This window comes from Strix aluco, chromosome 2 (genome assembly GCF_031877795.1).
Source record: "Strix aluco isolate bStrAlu1 chromosome 2, bStrAlu1.hap1, whole genome shotgun sequence".
Taxonomy (NCBI): domain Eukaryota; kingdom Metazoa; phylum Chordata; class Aves; order Strigiformes; family Strigidae; genus Strix; species Strix aluco.
In genome coordinates this window covers 1,507,105-1,534,367 of record NC_133932.1, presented here as the reverse complement: position 1 = coordinate 1,534,367, position 27,263 = coordinate 1,507,105, and the positions used below count along the sequence as shown (strand labels likewise).

The following is a 27,263-nucleotide window of genomic DNA, read 5'->3' as shown; positions in this document are numbered from 1 at the left end:
CTTTCGTACACCTTTAGTATTTCTGCAGTTCAGTTCCATGAAGGGTGGGTCATGTGCTTTCCATGTGGATACTTGTTAATTTCAGAATAAGAGGTGAAAAAAAGAAGGATAAAAATGTACATGAGATTTGATGAATCTTACTGTGACAGCTTACCATGTCCTTGCTCCCATCTGCCCACCACGCTCATCTGCTGGAGGTTAGCATCTTCATGGCAGAGCGACAGCGGGACACCTCGCCATATTACAGAATCACAGAATCATTCAGGTTGGAAAAGCCCCTCCGGATCATCGAGTCCAACCCTCAGCCCAACTCTACAAAGTTCTCCCCTACACCACATCCCCCAACAGCTCATCCAAACGGCCCTTAAACACACCCAGGGATGGGGACTCCACCCCCTCCCTGGGCAGCCTATTCCACTCTCTGACCACTCTTTCTGGGAAACATTTTTTTCCTCATGTCCAGTCTGAACCTCCCCTGTTGCAGTTTAAAGCCGTTCCCTCTCGTTCTGTCACTAATTCCCTGTGAGAAGAGACCAGCACCAACCTCTCTACAATGTCCTTTCAGGGAGCTGTAGAGAGTGATGAGGTCTCCCCTCAGCCTTCTCCTCCTCACACTGAACAGTCCCAGCTCCTTCAATCTCTCCTCACAGGATTTATTCTCCAGGCCCTTCCCCAGCCTCGTTGCCCTCCTCTGCCCTCGCTCCAGCCCCTCGAGATCTCTCTCGTATTGAGATGCCCAAAACTGGACACAACCCTCCAGGTGTGGCCTCACCAGTGCAGAGCACAGGGGGACTATCACCTCCCTGCTCCTGCTGGCCACACTATTTCTAATACAAGCCAGGATGCCGTTGGCTTTCTTGGCCACCTGGGCACACTGCTGGCTCATGTTCAGCTGCTTGTCAATGAGAACCCCCAAATCCTTCTCTTCCAGACAGCTCCAGCCCCCCCTCCCCAAGCCTGTAGCCATGCAGGGTGTTGTTGTGGGGTCTTCCACTCACGCAGTAACGCGTTGCATTAAAACTACTCATGAAGGGGGATTTTTGCTGATATGAATCTTGTTCTGCTGAATGCGCTGGGGATGGAAAGTAGAAAAGGCTTGTTTACTCTATGAAAGTGAGCCAAAGACCTAAGGCATTTGTTGGACTCCATGATGCTTTCTGTGCTGGAGAATGCCCTGGGAGCTCACCATATGAGTATTGGAAATGTTTAATGCCCAGCTGTTACCATGCAAAAATAGTCTCACTTTTGTGTCCTGAACTTAGATACAGGAGCATGTGTAGGAGCAGTGAGTGCGGTAAAATATTTTGGCTCTGGCACTGCAACAGTATTTTTGAGTGCAGAATAAATATTGCCATGTGAGAGTGTTGAGATTTTTCTTAGGAAGATGCAGAGCACACTGCAACATTTTAATCACGTCTTTGTGGAGAGCTGAAATGGAAACGACAGAAGTGGCCGTAGCAGTTTCCAGGCCTTTCACACCTCAAGTGGGATGTCTGGAGAGCTCGCTGAAAAAAAAATGGCTTTCACAAGAAAGAGTGTCGCACTCACTGCTGATAATATGCCTGTTATCTCTTTGAGGCCTTGTATGGTATCTGCTACTGATAAGTCTGCCATGCAGCAAAGACAGAGTGATGTTCCTTTCACAGAAATATGGGCAGCAGCTGGGACTACGATCTTACCTAGCTAAGTGTTTTCAGAGGACAACCTTTTCTATGGCAGGATTGGCAGGGTCCTTAATTTGATTGTGAAAGTACCAAAGTGGATGGCTTGGGCTGTGCTTTCTCATACTTAAGATATAATTTCTATTACATATGGAGGCTTAGACTCTCTCTTGGTGAGCTCAGGTTGTCCCTTCCTACTTATAATCTTCACTTCCGTAGATTTCATAGTGCCCTGTCTGTTCCTTTCTGTCTTTTTTCTTGAACTACTTAGAATTTTTCCGAATCACCAAAGGACAAATCCTGGCCCTATTTGCACTCCCCTCTGGGAGTGTGAGTGTCTGGAGGAGGTGGCGGTGGTGAGAGAGAGGGAAAGAGGTACAGACACAGGTAAACAGAAAATGTGAGTGTACACCCAGCTTTGCAATGTGAGCACTAGAAACACTGGACTAAAGTTGAGCTTAATATCCGCTATATAGTCCTTTTTCTCACACCACAGAGGACTGGAAAGGCAGACCACAGCTGCCAAACAGCAACCAAAATTTGAAAGACAGAGTGTACCTTGTGTGAGCCTTCTCCGTCCATACGGCTTTGATTACCACCTTCAACAGAATGAAGAAATCAAAACTGAATTTTCTAAGTCAGCAAAGTGTTCTATCAATTTTAAATTAGTATCAAGAGTGATGGAATTCAGGGACTGGCTATGCTTTTACTTTTCTAGGCTCTGTTATTCCTGCCTGTTTTCTCCAATGTTACTTTGAATGTTTCAAAAGCCACAGGTGCTGCACCTCTTAAAGAGATTATGAGGCTGAGGAGGTCTTGTAAAACTTCCAGAAATCTGGCTTCTGACAGGGAGCTGGGCCTAGGGAAGGGAAGAGTCACTGTGGCTGTGTGGTGGCCTCCCTCTTTGGCTGAGAGCACTGGTGTGACTTCATATGGCAACTGGACTGGTTCCAGTCTGCAGTTTGAGGTGAGGTGAATCCTTCTTCACAAGGGCTGCAGGGACTCTCCAGCATCAGCCCAATGGGCCAGGAGTGTTGCAGGGGAGAGGATTTGGCTTTCTTAGCCTGTTCTCATCTGTCTTCCTTAGTCTTTCTCATAATCTTCTTCAGCCTATTCTTCTGAGGAACAACAAAAATATCACTGAGTGGCATCTCTTTTGGTACACTTGGTCTTCTTATAAAGCACTTCGCATCGTCGCACCTGGAAGAACCACATGCAACAGAGTAGAGAGCTGTGTGCTAGCTTTGCAACAGTTTTTGGAAGTTTTAATTCTGAAATTACTCTATGATTAAACGGCCTGTTTTAAAGTTGAAGGAACGTAGCCTTTGCCTCCTACAGATTTTCAGGCTTTTAAAGTTTTGAGCATGTTTTGGAAGGCTGTCTCTACAGAAATGCCACCATTCCTCCTTCCCTGTGCGGACTCTTTTGGAGTCAGGGAATGGTATACTGAGAGGGTTTGGGGGGACCAAACAGTCTGCTCAGGAGAACTCTCAGCTGCCTGTCTGAAACAGGCAGACAAGAAGGGAGAAGCCCAGCTTCAGGGATTGGAGAGGAGAGACACAGCAGTGGAGCAGGCTGGCCCCGTGGATTGTGCATCTGTAGGGCTGACCTCTTTGGGCTCAGTGATACGCGACAGAGCGGGGAGGCTCTGCTCATCTTGTTTCCCTTTTAACGGCTGTTAGCAGCAGTGTTCAGTGATACCCGAGACATTCTGGTTATACCAGCAACATCTCCTGTGTCTCAGTTGAAGTAGGTGCTATGGCAACTAGTGAGCTGCCCTTTTGGCAAAACTGCATGTAGGAGACTGTGTGGTCTTAAAAATAAGCAACCTGCTTACCCCTAGCGACAGTGCTTCTAGCTGTGGCTGTCCACCCTGCTGTTTCTGGAGGGGAGAATGTAAGTGGAAACACAGCAGCTGGAGAGGAAAGGCAATCCTGTGTGGCCATCAGCGTGAAAAAGTGGTGGGGCAGAGGCATGGAGAGGACTTTATATGGGTCAAAGCAGCAGAGCCTCTTATGCATTGCAGATTTGATTTGTGCTCCACAAATTTTCAGTATCGAGTATCTAAAAATAAACCTTTTTGCTGCTGAGGCTTTGAACTTGATTATCTAATTTACCATGAATATAATCCACTCATTACACATTTACAATTACTTGAAGTTTCACTTACATATTTGAGCTTATATGGAGCTTTAGTCTTTGTTTCTGCAGGAATGTTTGACCAAATTAATGATTTGAATTTTGCTTTCTGGTCCTTTTTCCCAGAGTTTCTTTTTCCTCCAGAATCTGTTGCATAACTCATTCTTAGAAGGAAAAATCTTCTCTTTTTCGATCCTGGAAGATGGTTTGCTTTAACCACAGCTGTAATCTAGGAGGCTTTTCAGCGAGCTTACCTTGCTGTCAAAAGGCTGGATCTAATCTCTAGTTTACGCTGGTTAATTCTTGGACAGAGTCCTTTCTTAGAAACTGACTTTGATTACCATAGAGGGTTTATAGGGTTCCTATCCAGTGACAGAGCAGTGGAAAATCACTGTTGGTTTTATCTCTGGCTTTGCTGACCCTCTCCTGACAGGCATACAGCAACATGTTGCTAGGCAGCCGCCGCAGCGCAGCCTGACCACCTGCAGCAGGACCTGGCGCAGCCCTCACACACGTGATAAGTCCTGTAAGTGAGAGTCCCAAAAGTGTCTGCCAGCCTACAGAGGAACCCTGGGGCCAGATAAAGGCTGTCGGGGGAGTTACGCGAAGTTTAACTTCAGCTGTCAAGGGTGCTGGTAATGCTGGAGTGGTGGTATCGCTGGCCCTCTAGGAATGTGTATGATACGTGCCTCTTAAAGAAGTAAGGCAATAGCTATTTTGTCGGTCTGGTGTCAGCATAATGTCTCCTGTGGAAGATCAGAGATGGGAAACCAGCTGGGAAGGCCATTGAAGGCAATGTAGCCCAGCGCTCCCGACTAGATTGCTTTAGCTCATTCTCCAGTGGCTCCTCCCGGTGGAGATGAAGCACCTTCCTGGCTGGCTGGAAAGTTGGCAGTGGTGAGGTGGTCGTATTTTAACTCTCGAGAGGGTTTGCGAGAGCAGTACAATTCCTCTTTCTTGGGAGCTGAAAGAATGCAAAAGCAACCTGACACCACTCCATGCAGACTTGGACTGACCAGGGGTGTGGCGGGGAGACACGATGTGGCTTGGCCCCTCTAGAATGTGCCACGCTTTTCATTGTCTTTTAACCTCCTCCGTCTCTTCTCCTGAGACCAGTTTTCAGTCAAGGAGGATGGTAACTAGTAAGCACAGCTCCTCAGTGTGTTGGTTAGGATTGTAGGCCTTAATTGTTTCATAGTTGGTGAGTTTTAGTGTGGATTTGTGTTCTGTAACCCAACTGGTTCTTCTGCGTGGAGCTTCTGATAATTCAGATACAAGGTCAGAGTTGCAATCGTTTAGACATTCTCTTTTTGTAATTCCCCTCATGTTACTAGGTCTGGAGGTATTAGCAGTAGTGCTCAGAAGCCAAAATTGTAAATGCACCAAAATGGATGAACTTCAGTTTAATACCCTGAGAACAGTTATGACTTGACTGTTTTGTCAGCAGAAATAGCACCTTGTAGATCACTGGGTGGGATTAACTTTAATGCATTTATGTGTAACAGTTTAGTCATGTTTGCTGTAGGAATTAGAATTTGGTATTTCATGACTGGTTTAAAGTTTCTTTGATGTAGCTTTTACTTAATTCCTTTGATGAATGAGCAGGGAAAAAGTTGTGAAAGTAGTGATGATCAGGCTATAAAGGCTGAGGTCAGAAGTTTGTTATATTTCACATTTTATACTTAGGTTAAAGCACAAAGCTTAAGAGGTGAGATCCTGCCCTCCTTTTCTGCACTCCCAAGCTGAGATATGGGCTCTCCTAAAGTCAGAGTTTTGTCAAAAACAAATTTGGGGCTAGAGCTGTGCCACAGACTTGAAAAAGAAAACTGCTAGTCAGGGATTTATTGGACCTGATGCAAACTGAAAGGCCAGCCTAGAGATAAGGAAGCCTCTGTGGTCTTGAGGGCTCCTAGATGTGAGACTGCCTACCCAGACAGGTTTGTTCTCCTAGTATGTGTTAAGCTTGAGATTTTGTTCTAACATTGCTGGTAAGTTAAACCCTTGTCCCTCTTCTGTAATAAAAATAAGAATAATAATAATAAGTTACAGTTCTGTCTTCCACATTATTTTTCAACTAAAATTTAAGTCTCATAGAAAACAAAAGGAGCAGGAGCGGGTTCTTCCCAAGTGGAAAAGATGTTCTGTGGAAATGTGGTTTTAGACCTGTTCTGACTGGGTGATAAATCTTAGAGAGTGTTCCTACCTTAATACCTCCTGGACTGCTTTAGAGATTCAAAGACCTTTATATTGATCAACAAAACGCTGCATGACAGGTAACCATAAGAATCATATTTCCTTATTTATGCAAAGACTTGGAAAAATTTTAATTGAAAGAGTAGTTTCTCGCTCCAGAGTCAAACCTACCTCTGACAGAAAGAATTCCAAGGACAATAGTTCAGTCCCAAACAGGTACAGAAACAGGGTTTACTTCCATAGGATCTAAAGTGAAGTTACTTTACAAGAGAAAGTGGAGAGAGAAGGACTGAAATCCAGCATTTTAGTAGATTATATGTCTGAGTGCAAACAGCTGAAGAGCTGTTCCTGACATGCAATATATAATTGTTGCTCTTTGAAAGAGAGAAGTCATCACTGTGAAAATGTCCAGTTGACCTCTGTAGTGGGCTAAGTATAGTTAGTAGTATGTGGTTGGAAAGGAAATGAGCTGGAAAAGAAAAAGAGGATGGGATAGAAGAGGTGCAAATCTATCATCATTCTCAGGACTAGGTATCTATATAATTGTTTTTATCAAGATAATTTGTATTCATTAGATAAGATTTTTTAAAATTGTAAACATTCTGGAAATTGGATTTTTTTTTTTACCCTGGGTTTTTAGACATAAGTTTAAGTAACTCATAATTTTGATTTTCAGAAAACTTAGAAGTAGAACAAAGTTTTCAGAAAGCTGTTTTCTCATATTTGAGAAAAAATGAGAAAGCAATTTTCTAATAAGTAATCTGAAAGTATATCTTTTGTCTGTGATAAGTATTCATCATAGAAGGGTGAAGTGCAGATGCTGTGGACCTCCCCTCAGCGTAGGCAGAACTTTTGTTTGTATCTTGTCAACAAGGTTGAGTACAAAGGGCCATCAGTGATAGCCTTGGAACACTTAACAGTTAGAAGTCTGGAAGGAAATTTGAGGATAGAATTTGGAAATGGAAAAAAAAAGTGGAATGAATGCAAATCTTTGCAGATGCTTCAGAGAAGTACAGTACATCATTTGAGATGTGACCTCTGGATATTCCCACATGCAATATGGCAATCTTAGTGTTGCAACCATGTGAAAACTATCTAGTAAAGCACTATGCTTTCAGATACAGGTGTTTTTTTCCAGTCAGATTTGCCCAGGCAGAAGACATTTATGCAAAATTAAATGCAATTTGTTTCTTGTGTTTTCCATGAATCAATGATATTTGGGTGTTGAAGTGTTTGGTGGTGTCTGGTGGTGCTGGGTTTTTGTTTGTTTGGTTGGTTTTGTTCTCTTTAGAGAAGCTAGTAAAAAGTGATTAAAATAAAAGCAACCTACTTTACCACTTTATCACTGTTTTTTAGAAGAAAACTAGCTTCCCTGAGAACAGTAGTCCATCCACCTCCATCTGTGTTTTACTTTGCTGTAGTTCTAATGATGGATATTCCTTGCTTGGGATGTTTGTTTTTGAAACCAAGCCTTTGTTGTGTCTTGATTATTTCCTGAATAAAGTTTTAGCGACTTGACACTGGCTTCCCAACTTAAACCGTCTTTGGATTTCAGTGGCTAGTGGGGAAGTGACATTTATTTTTTCAAAGTATGAAAAATATATTTTACATTTGAATTGATTAAGGTAGAGGGGGAGGTGAACTGAATCTGGAAATCCTTTCTGACAGTTTGAGACTGGAAGGAAGAGGAGGAAGTATACTTCAGAGAAAAAACAGATCAAATGGCACAGCCAATCCTGACTGAAGCTTACTGAAGTATCCTCCTACTACTGGAAAAAGAGCGTGTCCCAATAGTGTTCAGTAGACTTATATTAGTGGTGCTCCTGTGGCTGAAAATCATCTCCATGCAGGGACGATGGTGTTAACATAAAAAAACCCCAGGAAACATTAAGAACAAGTGCTTTATTACTGCATTTTTATTCATTCTTAAAAGGTTAGAGAAAAGTTAATTCTGAGTGGTCTGGGGAATTTCAGGCTAATGAAACTTCTTTCATACCAAGGAAACTGATTAATCAAGAGTCTATAATTTCATTTAAACCACTTAGATAGTGATCATATGATGGACAGTTACCAGCATGTCTTTTGAAGGAAAATCTGCTTTGCCCCGATCTCTGACTTCTCTGAGTATGCTTTGCGTAAAGGAAGGTAAAATAGAGCCAGATAGTCTAATTCACTTGAGTATCAGTGCCTTTGTCAAAGTCCCTTGCTGTTAGGAATCCAAAATTTTCCTTTAATGCAGTAATCTGTATGTTTAGATCTGTGCAGTGTAGGCATCTGCATAGCTTTAAATGTTTTCCTGAACATTGGGCTGGACGTGAGCACATCAAATTAAAAGGGCTTTACAAGTGAAATCTTGTCACCCATCCTTGGGCCAGTTCCCGTCAATACTGCCATTAATGACTCGGATGGGGAAGGACCGAGCATGCTTGCAGTGTTTGCACGTGGTACCAAGCGCCTGCTACAGTTTTGGAGGATGTGATTAGAATTCAGAACATTGCTGATGAACTGCAGAAATGAAGCTGAATATAAACAGCTGCATAGCACTACCATGGAGGAGGGAAAATAAATGCACAAATATGAAATAGAGAATAACTGGCAGGTTATCAGTGAAAAGTCTGTAGAGAAATGGTTGGAATAGTGATATATCATAAGCATATGATATATGTACACATATATTATGAGCACAGTCAGCATTCACAATGTTGGACATACTTTATTTAGGTTTTTTTTCAGTAACTAGTTCTGCTAAGTGCTGTTGAGAACCCAACTTGTGTACCATGTCCAGTTTCTGGGCACTCCATTTAAAAAAAGAGCATAACCAATTGAGAGCAAAAAGAATAAGATATTTAGCCACTGAAAACATGAAGGGTTTTATTTATGTAACCTGAGATGGAGGAGACAGGGATATACAGCTGTCTATATGTAAATTTGGAAAATATGTGCATATTTACTAATGTAGATGAAAGAAGATTTAACCTAATCATTAAGGAAAACTTCAAAGTATATCACTGGCCTGATATCTAGGGATGTAGTGGAACCTTTGTTACCAGATGTTGAGAACATTTTAGAAAAATGTTTAAAATGCAGCCATGCATAGTCTAACTGCACTGTACCTGGGAGCAAAAGATAAATATCTTGAAGTCTCTTCTCTTACTGCCTTTTTTCAAATCAGAGCCTAAGGAGAAAGGCAAGGTATCGGGTCTGTAAAGAGCCAAGACACAGAATGTAGGAATATGTGACAGTCTTTTGCCAAATCGAAAATAAATGACAGAGCTTACAGTATATTTACTATTGATCTAGGACAGTGAGCTGGCAAACCTTCCACAGGAAGTGGAATATAAAATTAGTAAAGGCTGGAGCAGATTATAGGGGATCTCCTGAGGGTTTTAACATCCAGAGTTAAGTTAATTGACAGTGCAACAGTAGATTGAAATTATTGTTTATAATTATGGGCTAATGCACACTACAAGGCATAATTTTAACCATTTCCTCTCTGTAACTGTAACCATTCATGAAAAGTCTCGTGCACAGTGTTGAGTAGGGATAACCAGAAAAAAAGAAAGAAATACTAGTAAGCATACAAACGGTTTGACGTATAATACTGAATACCATCATATAAGCCAGCAGTATGGCCTCAACTAAAATACTATGTTTATTTTGTTCAGTCTCAAGAAATAAGCAAAAGTAAATGAAGATCATTATAGCCATAGAAACATTCTCCTGGCTAGTGATTGACCATAATCTTTTGAACTGAATAAAAATCAGAGTGGACGAGCTAGAGGAGTAAAAGATAATGAACAACTCAAAAGAAAGAAGTAAAGAGAAACAAAACAGATATTTATTTTTAAGCTTTCTCTCAGCACAAGAACCATGAGTGTCAGAAACTTAAGCCTTTCAGGTTTTTTTGTAAACATACAACCATCAGTTTGAGTTCAACATAAATGTTGCAGAAGTATTGATCTTTCCTTCTTAATCTTTCTTTCTTCCTCAAATTCCCTTCTCAAATGGCACACACTGCACAGCCAAATTGCTGGATGCTTTCTGTAGCCTGGCTGTGATCTTTGACTTGAATTTCTGTATGGGCTTTTGTATCTGAATTCTAAGTGTGACTCTTCCCATCTGTTCCCATGCAGGAAGACCCAGAACAGGTTTTTTTTTCCCTACAGGTTTTCATCATTTTGTGTCTTAATGCCCTGTCTGGCATACACAAGTGAGTCTTGCCTTGTTCATAGTGAGTCACAAGTTGCAGCTGGGATTAAGCTTTTGAACCTTCCATCCCCTTTGAATCTTTCTGTTGGTTCCCATTCTCAGTTGCATCAAACGCTCAGCCATTTTGGTTTCAAGGTCCCCTAAGATTTACTGTCTGTGTGCATAATTTTTCTTGTGCTAGCAAAATAACAACTTCTATTCTGCAGTAAAGCAGCAGTGATATCTTTTGTCTTCACCCTTTCAGTATTTTCGAATTAATACTGTTTGTAAATATTTTCAGCAGTGCTGCAGTGTTGAGAGAGTTCTCCATAAATATCTGTAAAGCTACCCTTCAAACTTCTTTAATACAGTGCCTAGAGAGAAGTGAGGAATGATGGAGAATCTTGGATTCTATCACTACGAACAATATTCTCTCATCATTTCCTCACGTGTTCCTCTTTATCTTCTGTCTGCATCCACTTGTCTTTTTTTTTTCCCCTCATGGTTAAGCTGGGTAGCTTTTGAGCTCCCCTTCTCCTCTCTGTTGGCCCTGTGTGTGTCCCTCTGTGAATTACTTCTTCGTGCTCCAGAGAACAGATACAAAAATGACTGGATATCCTTTTCCAGACGGTACAGTGAGGCTGGAAGATCAATGGCTGCTGATTATCACTATGGCCAAACTTCTGGGGAGTCTAGAAATTGTGTTGCATAGTAAGAATGCCTAGAGTTGCGTTATTTCTAAGTATTTCTAAGTAGGAAAAACTCTGTTCTCTAAGAGAACAGATAGATAAACCTTGTTCTTCAAGGGATAGGTTGATCCACAGATGGGAAGAAGTGCACTTTTTGAGGACATCTGTCAGCTTCCTACTGCACCGTGTTTTGCAATGTTGTCTGAAACAAAGATTAGTGAGAACTTCAACTGAAATACATCGCAGGAGGGCCCAGCTCCAAGTCCCACTTTTTCCTCTTTTGGAATTCAAAAAGGACTTTGCTCAGAGTCAAGCCTGATTGTGATTCTCTAGAATTTTGGGACAGGACCTTAACGCTTGGCAATAAGGAATCAGATAATTTTATTATACTGTGAAGCAAAATTACATTTTAAAATGTCAAAAATAGACATGAAATGAAATTGCTACTTATAGTTAGTGCTACTTTAAGCATCTGGTACTGGTTACTTCTAGAAATATGTTACTGGTTTAGGTGGATCATTGATCTGCTCTGTCACGGCAGTTTGTGTATTCCTGTCAAAAAACTGTTGTTATTCAAGAGGAATTATTTTTAATTACTGGAAGGGTATTAAAATAATGACATATAGAGGTTGAGATGAGGAAGCTAGTTCTTGACTTGATTTGAAGGCAGTCTGCTGTCTTGCCTAATAAGCTTTTAACAGTGGAATGGTTAAATTGGGAAACAGGCCAAGAACAAAGGGAAGAGAATGTAACATCCCTACTCTTAGGGCTGATGGTTCATAGTGCGTAGGGACTGGCAGGTCCCGGTGACACAGCTGTTACATCCCATTAATTGAAGTGCTGTTAGGTTAAAAGTGATTTTCATGAACTGTTTTATTTTATTCCAGTCCATAATTCTGCAAACAGTTGTAACATTTTTTCAGTCTGATGTCTTCCTGGCTACTTTCTGCTTCTTAATGAAGTAGGATTTTCAAATACTCTGTGTTGTAAAGCAACACATTGTAGAGGATCAATGTAACTGATAAGGTCTTGGTGCCTTATCTTTTTTTTCTGATCAAAATATGTTGGAAGATTATCTGTCCTGTATTAGGTGCGTAGTAACGTAACGCTGCCTAGGAGACATACCGCGTGTGCATGTTCTCTCACTCCCTTCCTCTCTCTCACGTTAGGATTAGTACTAAATTCCCCCGGTTGTATTTAGTTAGTAATGCTTGTGATATTTTTGTGCTTTGTGACTGAAAATTCATCATAACTGGTGCCTAATCTGCAGCCTTGATTTGCATTCTTACTGTAATCACGTTTTAAACATGCACTGGCCTGTTTGAACGGTCCTTAAAAAGTTGTTTTTTTCACTACCGATCTGGATTTTAAAGTTGAAAACAAATTGTTGAAAGCTGCTGAAATGGCACTCTTATCTAATTCGTCTTTTCCTCAGCCTTATCTGCCCACATAGGAGAGGACACGTCCCAGTTCAGTCATGCAACTGGCTGAAAGCCTGAAACAGATCCCAAGCCAAGCCTTGAGCTTCCACTCTTCTGTTGCTTGGGGATTGCCTCTGTGCTTTTTGTTTCTATTTTGGTTCAGGTAAAATTTGAAAGGCAAGTGTCCCTAGGAGAAGTGATACGTGTATTGCCTAAACTGGGACAAGGGAGGCCAAGCCACTGGATTTGTAGGTCTGTGCTGCCACTGGCAACTCGCTTAGCCTCCTGTGCCTCAATTCCCACATCTGGGAAGTGGAGCTAACATCCCGCTTTGCAAACATAAACGAAATCTCAGGCCTCTTCCTTAAGGGACTTTGAATTTTTTTGGCAAGACATCTATCTGTGTACCTTGGTGACAATAATTCCTTTGGTTAGGCCTGTTGGGTGTTGCAGTCGTGAGCAATCTGTCTGGAGCAACAAGGTGCTCTCTTGCTCTGATGAGTGAGAGTGGACTCAGAAATGCAATCTACAGGAAAATCTTGATAGGTTTATCACAGTAAATTATTAAACCTCATATTAAAGATCTTTATGCAAAATGCATTCCTACTTTGATTTCTATCATTAAAGGAGCCTGTCTCCTCTCTACAGAGAAGAGAAATCTTAACAATTTCAGTAGAGAAACAGCCTAGAAAGCTGAATATTTGAGTCCTGATTTGTTTCCCTAAAATGTGAATTTTGCTTACAGCTCATAAAACTGCCGAGGACAAAAGTTCTGTAAAAAGCAGATCTCCATAGTACCCCAGAACCTGATACCTGATGAGTTTTTCAATTAGATTCTTTCCAGTTGTGAAGGCCTATGTGAGTGGCCCATTCTTGACTGATCAGGTGTAAAATGGAGATCTGCCATGCAAAGCAGCTTTCTCATACCAAAGTACCGTGTCCTTGCAAGTGACAGTTGCCATTTGTCTGTCACTGCCCTTTCTTCCCCTTTTTTTGGTTTCTTGTGAAGCAGTGGCTGTTGTCTGGAGTATTTGCTCTGAAAATTGAGAATGAGGAAATGTTTATACTCTGTCACAGATTATTTATTCATTTACTTATTTCCTGAATGATCCCCAGTCAGTCACTTAATCTCCTTACAAACTGGCCATTCATCTCTGAAGTCAAGACTATGGGCTGGTGGCCTCACTGGAACCTGTGTGTAGAAGTGTCTGAGCTTCTCAGCTTTTCCAGCAGTGTAGACAAAAAGAAACTAGAGGTCTGGTATCTCTTTCCGATATGTCTTGCATTTCCTGGGCAAACGTGTCCAAGTCCCTTCATTTTGCTGCTGCAATTATTTTTTTTTCACCTTGAAAAAAAGGGAAAATATATTTTCCTGTTTTCACAGGGGTGTTACAAGGGAACTTTTATCAGTGCTAGTGAGCCATGGTGTAACAGTATAGTGGGATGGCAGGAACTGCTCCTGCCTCCTCTTGTTTCTACATTCCATAAGCTCAAGGAGCTGCATGGACTGAATATATACCAAAATCTCAGGTTTTCCCTTTAGTAGTTTGAGGATTTTTTGGAAGAAGTAGGCACTGTTTTATATGTGAAGGTTTTTCTACATAAACCTTAGTGTGAAAATACGGTGAGGGATACTTCAGCGACAGCTTTTTTCATTTTCATTTGTAAATACAATTTTTGAAAGCCCTCCAACTATCCATCTCGTACTCAGAGCTTCCACTGACCTTTTAATGTGGTAGGAAGCTCACCAATCCTATGCCACAGGTATTAGCAGACTGTGCACAATTTAGCTCTTGAGCATGCTAGAACCGAGATACCAGATGTGTTTTATTCTCCTCTACTAAATTTATGCAGTGCTAAAAAATCTTGCTATTTAAAGACTAGTTAATAAAAGGATTTAATGACCAGGAGTCAAATCCTGCTGGTTTCATTCGTTACATGGTATTCTTCTATGGTTAATTCTGCTCTGAATAAACGTCCAGAAATGTGTAGTTTCTCACAAATTGTACTAGAGGACGGGCATTTATGTTCTATAAAAACAGTGATTCTATGAATTTCATTTACACAGAGTCCTGTGCTTGGCTGACATAATCTTTCAAATGGCCTGATCTTGTAAGCACAGGCAAATCTAAAACACACCTTCAGTGGAAAAAAATTTAGTATTTTGTTTTACAATGTTATTCAGTCTTTAAGAATGCATTCTGGAGAGAATACAGCAAGCAGTATGATCAGCAATAACATATTTGTGAGTTATAACCTTAAAAGCAGTAGGTTATTTTGCACTAATGTGTTTTCCGCATAGAATACAGGAACTTTTATGCTGGTTTGTTGGGAATATTTATTATCATCCTGCATTGTTTCTAGCTTAAAGTGGGGCTCCCACTCTGGTGAACACTGTATAAAACCCAGAAAAATAGGCAGCCTCTGCTCTGAATTGATTACTGTTTAAGCATCAGTATTGCCAGTGGAACTTAATTAAAAATATAAATCTTGATCTTGAAGCAACTGGGTGTTTTGCAGTTGATCTGAGAAAAGCAGAGGCTTCACTAATCACCTTTTTTTGGTAGATATTCTTTTCATCAGCTGCATGGAATTTAGATGTTTGAAATAATCAACATGTCACTTTAGATAGAACTTAAGAGTATGGGAACTCAGCTCTGCTTCCCCTCACAGCATTACACAAACATTGGGGTTTTGGTTTGAAAATAAGTGGTATATTGGCATAAATACCTTCCAGTTGCAAATTTTGCTTTCTAAAATTGAATAGTGTCTTTTGTGTGTTTCTTCAGGGCTAGCTGGAAAGATTATAAAAGTCATCATCAGTGAAGGATTTCAGATCTCAGCTTTGCAGATGGTAGGTTTCCTTTTGTGTGTGTTTTTCCAATAAACAGAAGTTGGAGAAGCGCTGTGTGCACGTCACAGCAACGCACAGGTGTTTCCCTGCAATACAAAACCCTTGTGTGGACTGGGCAGCAATGTTTTGGAATCAGCAGTGTCCTTGTGATATTTATGTTTTATTATTTGATTGGTCAGCTGATCTGTTTCTGGTTGCCAGGTGACCTTGCGCCGAGACACTTTACCTCTCTGTATCTCAGTTTCCCTGTAGTTAGAAGGGGGATAATGATATCTGTCTTTTCTGGAGCAATTTGAGATATCTTTACAAAATGTACTAGCTAAGATTAGAGAAACAGTTGTTAATATCCTTCCTCATTTTTTGAAATATATGCTTAGTACGAATCTAGGGGAAGGTTTTTAAAGATACTTAAAGGAATTTGACACCCTGATCACCCGTAGCAGTTAAAGGAAGTTGGCACAGAGATTGTTCCCAAGAGTAGTCCTGTAAGTCCTGCCCTTTGATTTTTGTAAAGTCTCGAGATCTGAAATCCCTCTATGACTCAAATCCCCACCATAAATGACAAATAGCCCCTTTCCTTTACTGTGCAGCAAACAGATCCTCTTGCATGTTAGTGGCATCAGCCACCACTACATTATCTACTTACATTTAAGGTGGAAGAAGGTTCTGTGTGCTATGCCTGTGGCATCATTGGCTAAGTTGTTGACAAACTTTATATTGCAGCTGTAAAGCCATTCCTTTTACCTAGTAAGACTTAAAGGGGTATTCTGAATGTTTGCTGGTTAAGAAGGGGTGTGTGTCTATTTTTTTTATAGTTGTTTAAGGCAGATTGGCTAACATTTTTGTTTTCTTAGTTCAACATGGAGCGTGCAAACGTGGAAGAATTTTATGAGATTTACAAAGGTGTTGTTGCTGAATACATGGTAAGCATACGTTTGAGAAGAATCTGTTTAAAAATAAAATATGATTAAATGAGGAAGCGGTCACATTTTTCCTTTTTTGGGATTGTGATGGGATTTCTTTTAGGAACCTGGTATTGACCAGTTCTAGCTTGTTCTCAGATAAACTAACTCATCTTGAAAATTGTGCTATATATGTTGTAAGAAAGAAGAATCTTTTGTGAAAATTGTTCAGCCAAGGAATTCATAAAATACAATGGAGTGGAAAAAAAAACCCAAACCCTCAGATAAGCTACTTCAATGCAGTAGAGCTATGAGAATGTGTCACATCTGTGTCTTTGTTTCTCTTGATATTGCAGTAGTGGCTTGGACCAGAATATATATTTATTATTTTGTTTACAGTGGGGCTGCTGTATTTGAATGCTTTCCTAATAACAATTTGAGCTATTCTTAAGTTTATCAATCTGACTTTTGTGGATCTTCAGAAAATTTAAGAAGTTTAAGCTATGCTGTAATCCCAGTGGACTTGTAAGAGTCTGTATTATGCCTTGTACCATCACATGACACTTCCTGACTGCAGATGGAACAATGGGAATACAAGAAGACGAGCTTGCATTTCCGTATTGCTTTCTGTCAGAGGCTTTTGGTTCATTTCAGAAATAGTAAATGAGTTTAGCTTCACTGCCATGCTATGTGCTATGCAAATTATCCTTAATTTTTAAGTGGTTACATTATTAAAAGTGTTCTGCACAGTTACTAATATTACTCCAGACAGTTACCAATATTACTCCGATAATGACATTTTTATTTTATTTTTTTCTCCCCCTTTATGATAGTTTAGTCTAACTTACTTCAACAGGGTTTGTAGATTTGTCTTTAAATAGGTTAGGAGTACTGTTAGTTCACTCTCAGATTGGGGAATACTCTTAAAGTCTCCTCTGATAACACCATTTTTGACAAGAATGAAAAGAAGATTGAACAGGCAAACTTGTAGGTATGTGGCAGAATTCAAATATGGTAAAATCTGACCACTATTTCAGGGCCTGAAGAGTCCCACGGCTCTGCAAAAGTCTCTGCTTTGAACCAAATGGGAAATTCTCCACCGTCTTCTGCAGCTCTTTTGTACAATCTCTGACCCCCCTAATAAGTTGCAAATTTTAGTTATATAATGTAATTGGAGAGTTACTCAGAAGGGAAGGTGACATTTAAACAGGGTAAGTCAATAAAGAAGATATGTTTTAGATGGAATTTGAAGAAGAGTAAGAATCTAGGGCTCTGTCCTGTGAGCCATATGTGCTGGATACACTCAGTTGAAATTACATGAAAATAATATCTCCATGCACTCAGGATGTCTGTGAAACAGGAAAACGTGGGAAAACTAATCATGATGGTAAAGGGATCCAGAGAAGGCACATATGGGAACAGCAATAGATATTGTCCAAATAGGAAGAAGTATGTTACAAAATAGGATATTGAAGAAATAATATGACCTTGTATATCTGTGACTCAGAACCGTCTGTTTTGATTTGAATTTTATTTATCATTCCAAAATAACTCAGCACAGAAGATACTTGGCATCCAGAAATCCTTTTCAAAAATTGTACTCCCATTTCTTCTGGTTATCCCTTGTCAGTCAGGTAAAGGCTTGACATTGTATATAAAACAATTCTCTGTGAAAAGAGAAAGCTGAACAATTGCCCAAAATTTTAGCTTTGTTGGTATCTCCTGCATGGGATTTTGCATACTATTGATTAGTTTTTGTGCTGCTTTGCTTTGTAGCCAGAATAGAAAATGGGGAAAAAAGTAGGGAAATTATTTTGAGTCAGCTCAGAATCCACTTCATTAATCAAAAATGCTTGAGCTTGATCCAGCTCCAAGAATGGTTTTGGCTGACCACAAACCATGTTATTTGATGAATAAACTATTTGCTAAAGAAAATTTGATTTAGCTGTAACGAGGAGTCTTACCAGAGAAACAGTGTCTGCTATTTAAATTCAACTCTGGACATAATGAGGCTGTGTAAGGTAGACCAAGCTTGTCTCACATAGTACCACCGGCCTCTGTGCTGTAGCTGATGGCAGCTGGTCTTCAGTCCTCAGCTCTGTGTTGTAACGAAGGGGTCAGGAGTGACTTTGGTTACGTCATTTGCTGTTGCTGGTGGGATGTCAGTGCTGATACAGAAAGACTAGAAAAGGGAGAAGCAAGAAAAACCACAGACGAATTCAGTCCATTCAACTCAAGTTAAAAGCCTGTTTTTTCTCCACTTTCCTGTTAACAGTTATTTAGATGACAGAATTCAGTGAAATTATAGAGAGTAGTGACTTCATGGCAATTCACTGTTTCTTAACAGAATGAAATATATTGCCCTTTGACAGGTTCTTAACAGAGGATCTGTTGGTGATGAGACAGTTTTTGGAATTAAAAGATTTATGGATGTTGTAGGGCATGAAACTAGTCTGCACTTTTTTCATGTCCTCTCAGGAATACTTCTACCTACATTTGCTAGGATCAGGTTGATGATGGAGGAACTTGGCTAAAACTCTGTCCCGTTGGCTTCAGAGTGGGGAGATTAACCACATGCTCTCAGCATCGAATCTGTTATGAAGATTGCAACTCTTTGGAACAATGCTGCTTGACTTAGAGTCTTTGTGTATTTAGTTTCCATCACAATTCATAAAAGACAGAGAAGAACTTAATCCTTCTTTTCCTACTGCTTTTTTTCCCACTCTGGATGCTCTTGTTCTTTGCCATGGCTCATCCCTGATCTGCCCGTGGCTGGTGGGCGTGATTGCAGTACCTTGCTTGTCCTTCCCTGTCCTCCCTTATTTCTTGTGAGTGTTTTCTCCTTTCCTCTTTCCTTGTTGGTTTTGATTCTTGTAATTGTCCTGGTTTGTTTAAAACTTGTCTGCCCAGACTTCTAGACAAGCATGCAATTATAAGGGCATGATTTAAATAAGGAAGTCAGACCAGAACAGCAAAATAGATTCTTTCTGCTTGTGAAACCTATACCTCTAATTAACAAACTCCAAATTGGCACTAATGCCCAGAGTTAATTTAAGCTTATGAGAACTAAGACCCATCTTCATCACCCACTCAGAACTTATGATGTCTCTTTACTCTCCAGGAGGCTCCAGGAAAACAGATGATTTCGGTGTAACTGAGATTCTGGTAACAGCACACCCCAAGAATGTTGCCAGATCAAGGACCCTTTCCCTAACAGGTTGTGCCACAGGCACAGGTTCTGTTGGCTTCTCTATTTCATCTTCTGTTGTAAAACGTGAGGAAAAGACAGTGAGAACCAAAAGCCCAAGAGACATTTTAATGACTTAAAGCCATCAAACGGGTGTATATTTGGAAACAAATATAGGCTACATACTGTGCTCCCTGTAGGGAACACTGCAAAGTACATTGCTGCCTGTGGAACTGGCTGAACATAGTGGGATTTTTCAGGCTTACACCCAGCAAAGTGTGTTCTATTGATCCAGTCTAGTTTGACAAGTTATGGGATACTGCTGTGAAATCTAGGTCCAGATCAATAAGGATGTACTCACAAAAGAATTTAAAGTATTGTGGATGCTGTTGAAGCTGAATATCCAATTTACCTCAATCTCCACCTTCTAAACCAAGCAGCAAAATGGAAAACATTTGTTGTGAATACTAATGATATCTTTGTTTCCTGTCTTTGCTTTCCTAAATGCACCGATATTTCTTAATTGTTCCTGTCCTGTAAGTTTGGGTCTAATTTGGGGGAGGAATACAACCCTTGCTAAAGTCCAAAGCAGCTCAGATTTGTTTCTGTCTTTTTTTTCTTCCAGGAGATGGTTACAGAGTTGTGTTCAGGCCCTTGCATAGCAATGGAAATTATACAACCCGAGCCTCCAAAAGTGTTCAGAGACTTTTGTGGTCCTTCTGACCCTGTAAGTACTTGCTTGAGTGATAAGGAATACTTAAAAAGTTGATGTGCTGTCTATGTGAATTAAAATATCAGTGTGGTATGACTGCCATGTACCTGCTGCACTCATTGGAAACATGTAAGCATTACCTTATTGTGGAGGTCAAATGCTAGTCTTAGTGGGCCAGTTTGCAAATCCTCTAGCCATGTTTCTGATCTTACCTAAACCAGATGATAAAATACTGTGATGATATTTATGTGAAAGGAAGGCTATCTGGGCAAAAAATCTCTGTTAAAGATTCATAAATATTCTAACACAAGGCTTCGGAGTCCTGGAACAAATAGTTACTGCTTGTGCATGCCAGTGTAAATCAGATGTTAGTCCACTGCAGTCTGTGGCATTCTCCTAGGATGAAACTGTAAAAGCAGAATTGGTTCCTTTGTTTTTCAGAAGGAAGCGAACAAAAAAAGAGTATGAAAGTTCTCATACCTGTTTTCTATGCTAATGCTTCTAGCTTTCATTTTTCATTTCTTGACGTGACTAATTGGATAGGCATGATGCTGTGTGCAGCGTGGAGACAAGCATAAGTGCTGCCTCAAAAAGTTTGCAGTTTTTTGTTAAACAATGAAGGCTGCTATATCACACGGGAGCCATGAGGTGAATAGCAAGATGGAGGCAATGAGGTCAGGGTTATGGTTTTTTGGTTATGATTTGATGTTTTAGTTGCAGACCTTGCGGGTTTACCAGTTTCCATGGAAAAAAAAAAATCATGCAGATTAATATTTGAAGGGGAGAACAAGTTGTTCAGGATATATTTTTCTTCAGATCCAGAGTTTCCATTACAGAAAGCACAAGTTAAAGGCATTATCCAAACCTCTTTTCCCCTTCTGTTTGGTAACATTCAAATGTTTCTCTGCTGGGATAGCATCTTGTAAGCAGAGCATAGCCTGTTTATCTGTCTTAGTTTTAACAGCAGGATGATATATCAGTAGTAATGTACACAATATGGTGGTTTTAGTTTTGTTTCAAATTCTGTTTCATGTTTCTGGTCTTTAAAACTTTCAAAGATGCAGTTGTTTTATTTGGGCCTATTATATCCTTTTCATGTGTTGCTTGTTTAATGCCTGATACGTTAAAATAAAAATATGCTTGCAAACATCACAGCTGCTTTACGTTATTAAAGACAAGTGTACCTACACAAGGGGAATTTCTCCGTTTTCCCTTACTGCATCGCATGAAAAGCTCTGTCCTAGCCACACAGTTGCGTGGCTGAAGGAATTATTGATGAGCTAAGGAACTGAGGGATGTATGAACTGATGGCTTCTCTGGGTAGCACAAGAAAACAGCCAAGGAAGGAACTAAAATAGTTTCTCCCAGATCTCTCGCTGGTGACATACCTATGCTGTTTGTGTTTCCCTTTTTGATGGTTCACTGTGTGACTTGTGAAGTGAAAATGAGTACCTGCAAGTTTTGGACAGTGACTTCATAGCAGTTACACTAATGGTATGTTTGGAAGACAGGCAGCTGTGTTATATAATTCTGTCTACATAAAGCATCTCTACAGTAACTACAGGTGCTCTCAAGGGTGATCGTTGCCTGAAGTTTGTCTGTCTCTTCAGATAGCATTTGTAGCTTGTCCTTGAGAAGTGGTCTTTTGTCATTCCCAACCGAAATTTCTCTTTTTCCAGAGAAACTCACAACTGAACTTTGTGGTTACAATATCTGTCTCAGATAGGGGTGGCAGAAACCATAACAGCAGTTTCATTAACTAGCAAGGTTATATACAGACCATGAAGATACCATGGACTTGATATTCCGGTGGTTAAAGTAGATCTAAGTGTTGTGCAAATCGTGCATTATCATTGAGAGATCTGACTCTCTCTGTAACTTGTTTGTTTATATATGCTAGATCCTGATGTGTACAGCCTGTTTATAAACACAGGTGAAGAGTAAGTTCACTACAAAATGTACCTGATTGGGCCACTTGGGCTGTTAGATAATACCCTATTTGGCAAGTAGTGCCATTGAAATCACTGTGATTACTCTCAAAGCAAGGAGCTCTGTTTGAAGTGAGTAAAGGTGTTGGAATTTGACTTATATAATGAATCTCTCCCAATCACATGTGCTGTTAATTATATCTAAGATACATAGCAAATGTAATAATTACTTTGTGGCAAGTCAGGTGTCTAAGTATGAATGTTAACAGCCCTTTCAGTCTGCACCTGGTTTGGCAGGGAGACGGTTGGGGTAAACATCAATAAAAGGCATCCAAAAAGAGGTGGTACAAATTTTCCCAAATCAAACCGAGATGTCATTTGGAAATAGGTCTGGTTTGTCCAAGTGCCTGATGTTTAGGGCTGAAGAAGGATTTAGAGTTGTTCCATTTTGAGGATTATACTTTAATAAGCTAGCAATTTATACCAAGTGTACAATGCTAAAAATTAAATGGAAGTTTGTCCTATTTTCTGTAACTGGGTAATATTTTGTCAGCACTGCAGATCAGTAAAGCTCTCCACCAGAAATATCCTTCATTATAAACCAGCTTATAAATACTTTATTAAACACTCTCATGTAGTAGGGAAGACTACTAACCAAAAACCTGTCGTGAGCCTCTGTAGTCGTGTACAAACAGCCTATCAAATCTGGAAAGCAGGCCATGGGATAAAGATACTTGTCTGTAAGGAGCTGTGCTGGACATGCTGACCCTCAAAATTACCATGACCTGATTGAAGGGCGCAGTGGCACAGGCTGCAGGTTTGTGGAACGTTTGTCCCTGGCGGATAGCATGTGCACTGGGAGAAAGGCTCTTCTGCAGATCTTGCTGCTGCTTGTGTTCTTGTTGTACGCTGGCACTTTTCTAGTGAGTAGCCAGCTGGATCATTGCACTCTTGGTGAACTGTCAGCATCTTTAATTACACTTGATTTAAGCTCCTGAAGTGCAGCTGGATGTTTTTGTGTCATTGGTAGCCTCACCTGTGGCCTTTCTGTAATCTTTCAGATCAGCTGTGATGCTTGTTTTTCTTGTCTTCTGATTGCAGCTGGCTTAGCTGTGACTTGCTCTTGGTGTCGCTCTGTGCTTCGTTCTCTCTGTCCTGGAATGGCTCTGTGGCTAAAGAGTAGGGCTTAGAAATGAAAGGCTCTCTCCACATCTACTAATAAACAGGTATTTATGCTTTACTTGTTGCAGCACCCTTATAAAAGGCCAGCAGCTGTTCTTGAAAATACTGTTTCTTTACAATGTTAATAAGGGCTGATTAAAAAAGATCTCTGGATTCCACACAAGACTGTAGCTTTTCAAGGAGGGGAAGCACCCACAGTCTCTGCTATGCACCCAAAGCTAGGAGGTTTGAGATCCTGTGAGCAGCTGAGCACTTCTATTTGGATATTTAAATTTCAAATAGGAATGGGATTTCTGAAATTACTTTGAATTCCACTGATTTTTCCATGGTGTATCTGAATCATTTAAACCCTTTTTCAAAATATACTATAAAATCTTGTTATGCGGGTTGTTAAATTACGTTTTTCATGCTGGGTGCTGTTTCGCCGTGTTTCTACGGGTGCAGGTCTGACATTGAGAGGAAAAAATGTTACACCTATGGCAAAGAGGTAACTGCTCTAGAAAGCTAGGAAGAGGAGTTAAAATGTTAATTAAATCAGATTAATGCAAAACACAAGCATGTTGAACTTTCAATACATACTATCACTTAAGAATAAGAGTTGCTAACTGCAACCAAAGTTCAACAGAAAAGAAGCTATGGTTCTTCTTCATTGTAAAGAACTGGAAGTGCTTGGAGGGGTAGGGGTAAATGCAGCACAGTGTGTGCTGTCAAGAAAGCGGTTTTGTTTAAGTGCAGTAAGAAAAACCAAACTATTCTGCATTGATTTGACATTGTTTCACGTGAATCAGGAAGCGAAGGCTACAAAAGAAAACCTCGGAACAGGGGGATGGCAGCCAGGGAATCCTGTCATTGCTTGAGCTTGCTGGTATCAATGTTTCATTTGATTGGTGTTTGTGTATTTTTGGCCTCTGGGGCACTTGGAGGCCCTTTGATATTACTTAGGTCTCAAGCTACAGCTGCAGTTTTCACATTTTATTCATGCGGCTTCTATATTGAAATAGTTGCTGGTAACATTTTGTCATGGAATTGTTGAGGTGATTACGTAGTATTCATAAGATACTTGTAAAATGCTGTAGAAATTAGATATAATGCTTTTATTTTTTTATTTTTACCTTTCTTTTAAACTTTATTCATACACAAATGAAAAGGATGGTTATAACATGTGATTCCAGGAGTCTACATCAGCTACATGTTCCTGGCTGATTGCATAACTTTTAGTAGTCCTAAGAGCTTTTAGTTAGGATTGGCAGTATGCTGAAAGTGACTCAAGTACCTTCTGCTGTGAGATATTATTAAAGTGATGGGACATGCTGCAATATTTCTGCATCCAGTGGGCTGAAAAGGGATTTTCGCATACTTGCTTTAGATCCTAACCTGCATTCTTTTTCACATTAAGGATTTGCAATTTTAAGGGTAATGGTGTATTAACAGTCTTTTGTACTTTTGCTTCAATGCCAAAGAGCTAAAAGGGAGATTAGATGGTTTAAAGCAAAGCGGTGAACTGAAAGAGCTGGAGTCTGCTTTAGCTCCATTCCTGACCTCACTGTGTGACCTTGGACAACAAGTTCAATATGTTTCTACCTCAGTTATCACATCGGTTAAATAGGGATAACGGTATGAGCCAAAGAGCACTGTTGCAGTAAGATTTTTGTTTGTATAGACCTCCTGTGAATCTCTAGCACTAAAAAATATCTACACGAGGCCAAAAATGTTCATGTTCTTTCCTAGAACTACATCAGCAGCATGACATTTTCATATTACGTCACATAAAAATAGTTCAGTGGAAGGTACAAAGAAATACAAAACACTATTTTTGAGCTCCCATGTATTTGTTTTCTGGTAATACCTTCACAGCTGTTTCAGTGTCAATTCTTCCTATAGCCTAGTGAGCCTTGGTCAGAGTGTTGACAGTGAGGTACATAACGTGTTTCAAGAGAAATAAGATTTATTAATGTAATTCTTTGATGATCTTCTGATTTTCATAACATTGATTATCTGCTCAGATAGCCTGAGTCATGTAATAATAATAATAAAATTTGCATTCAGTGCCAGACCATTATCAGCTAGAGTAGCAAACAGATCGATCGATACCAGTTACGATATCCTGCTGTCTAAGCCTGCAATGGGAGAGACATGATTTAATTGCTTAGATGTTATTTAAGGTCAGTCATCTGACTCTGTCCTTTCAGTTTTTAGTTTCCACATCAGCCTCTGCAGGTCTAATGAAAATGTGTTCTGGGCAGTGCTAAGGCCTCTTAGTTGGGGGACATGGTAATTTTTGACTGAGTAAGTGTATCTGTGGAGGGAGATTCTTCCCTCTAGGGCAGCCCCCTTGTGCTGAGCTGATACTGCTTGTTCATAAAGCCCAAAGTCTCGGTGGGTTCAGGGCGTGTATTCTGTGTCACCCCTCTCTGTGTGGGCAGGGGGCTTATTAAGAATGACCCACGGCTGTAATGAGAGTGTAACCATGAGCTGCCACCACTGCTTTAGACTCTCAGTATGTTGGTGTATGGTTTGAAATTTACCTCCAAAAGTGTTAGAGCTTGCTGTCAGAGACAAGCCTGTGCCTGTGTGGATGCTAAACAACACACCTGTGGCTGTGAGTTGCTTTCCCTGGTTTAAAATGGATGGAGTCTGCACTGGCTGCACCAGAAACAAGACTGATACATAAATGTCGTATTTGTTCTTCCTGTCACAGCTGTGTATAGCCCTGGAGCATCTGAGAGCCAAGAATCCAATAATTAGTTTTCACAGGCATGAATTCAGTGTTCATAGTAAGTTCTCCTGATATGTTTCTCTTGCTTCTGAATGGGTATTGCAGAGGTCTGCCAGTCCCTGACACCCTCACCCTGCCGCCCTGGTTGCTTTAACTGTGTGTGTATGTGCTGTGTAGTGGCACGTTTGCATGATCTGGTCACAGTTCTGAGGGGACTTGCTCAGAGCTCTGTTTCTTGCATACTGTCTTCTCCAAGCCACCCTTTGTAGGCGAGGGGAAGTCTTGGTAGGAAGAGGGACTTCAGCCTCACTGAAATACATCTTTGCAGGGAGATTAGGACGAAAATCAGAGCACTAGTAGTGGTGGAGGAGCCTTTTGCTTGCAAGTGGCTTGCTTTAAACGTGGCTTGTTATTGCCTGAAGGTTGCTGTCATATGATGGCTGTTCAGTGTCATGTGGAACTGGAGTTTGTAGGCTCACTTTGATTCTTGATGGGTGGGTGCATATGTGTTGAAAATTGCTGTTATTAGTGATGACTGGCAGTCTCCATCAGGAGACTAAATACTGACAGAGCCCTCAAGACTGAACTCTGCTTTAAATCCAATGTGATTGAGGCGTGTTGGCAAGGTTACAGTTTGAAAAAAACTTTTATCTGCCACTCCTTGTCTGAGGCTCCAGAGTTACCAGGCTTGAACATGTCAGCAGTGCCTAAATAAATCCTGGATGGGAGGTCATTGAACTTCGATTCAGTGGTCACAAATTATGGTCGTTTGGTAAAGTAGATAATAAAAAATATTTCATTGCCTGATATCAGGCCCACTACCATCACAGAGGCATGACACTGGCAGAGTCTCCTGCTTTCATCCTCTGGAGAGAAGGTTCTGGGGACTTCTGGAAGAGGACTGAAATGGAGTACATTTGTATCTTGTTTCCAGTTCCTGCAATGCTTTTTTTTTTAATCTCTGTTGGCTACCAAAGCCCCTCTAACCTATGTAGGGGTTTTATTGTGGTTTCCTCTGTTACCTGACACTATGATATTTTAGTATCCCCTCATGACAAGGTACCTTCTTAACTGCGATTTCTGGACATTTTCAGGAAGTTACCAATGTTTTATTAAAAATACTGTATGCCCTCCTGGAAAAGTAGCATCAGCTTCAGAAGCCTCAGGATCCCCATCCACGTTTCTGTCTTTCCCTTACGTTGGGCTGTCTCTGGCTTTGAGCTGGTTCTTCCTGGGCTCCTCGTGCCTGGTTCCAGGCTGGAATAGCTTGCCCTATTTTATAGCAAGAGAAGAGAAGTTGAACGTGAGCCCGGAGACTGAAGGAAAGCAGGGATGTGCAACAAGGCATTAACAGCACTGGTTACTGATCTTCCTTGACTTGCCGTGCTGCCATAGAGACCTCCTACCCGCTCCCCAGAATGGGTAATGTGCCAGGGTATCCTTGGAGCTGGGTTTTTAGGCCTTTCCCTGCAAAGCATTGTAAGGCTAAGC

General features: G+C 40.6%; 1 protein-coding gene across 4 annotated transcripts in view; it reads left to right on the top strand.

Moving 5' to 3' along the window:
• NME7 (NME/NM23 family member 7) overlaps positions 1-27,263 on the top strand; it is a 94,316-nt gene that overhangs the window by 39,441 nt on the left and 27,612 nt on the right. For all 4 annotated transcript variants that reach the window (XM_074807773.1, XM_074807755.1, XM_074807765.1 and 1 more), the window contains 3 exons: positions 15,081-15,145; positions 16,000-16,068; positions 19,860-19,961. In XM_074807773.1, the coding sequence (XP_074663874.1) occupies positions 15,081-15,145; positions 16,000-16,068; positions 19,860-19,961 (236 nt within the window). The remainder of the gene's footprint in view (positions 1-15,080; positions 15,146-15,999; positions 16,069-19,859; positions 19,962-27,263) is intronic.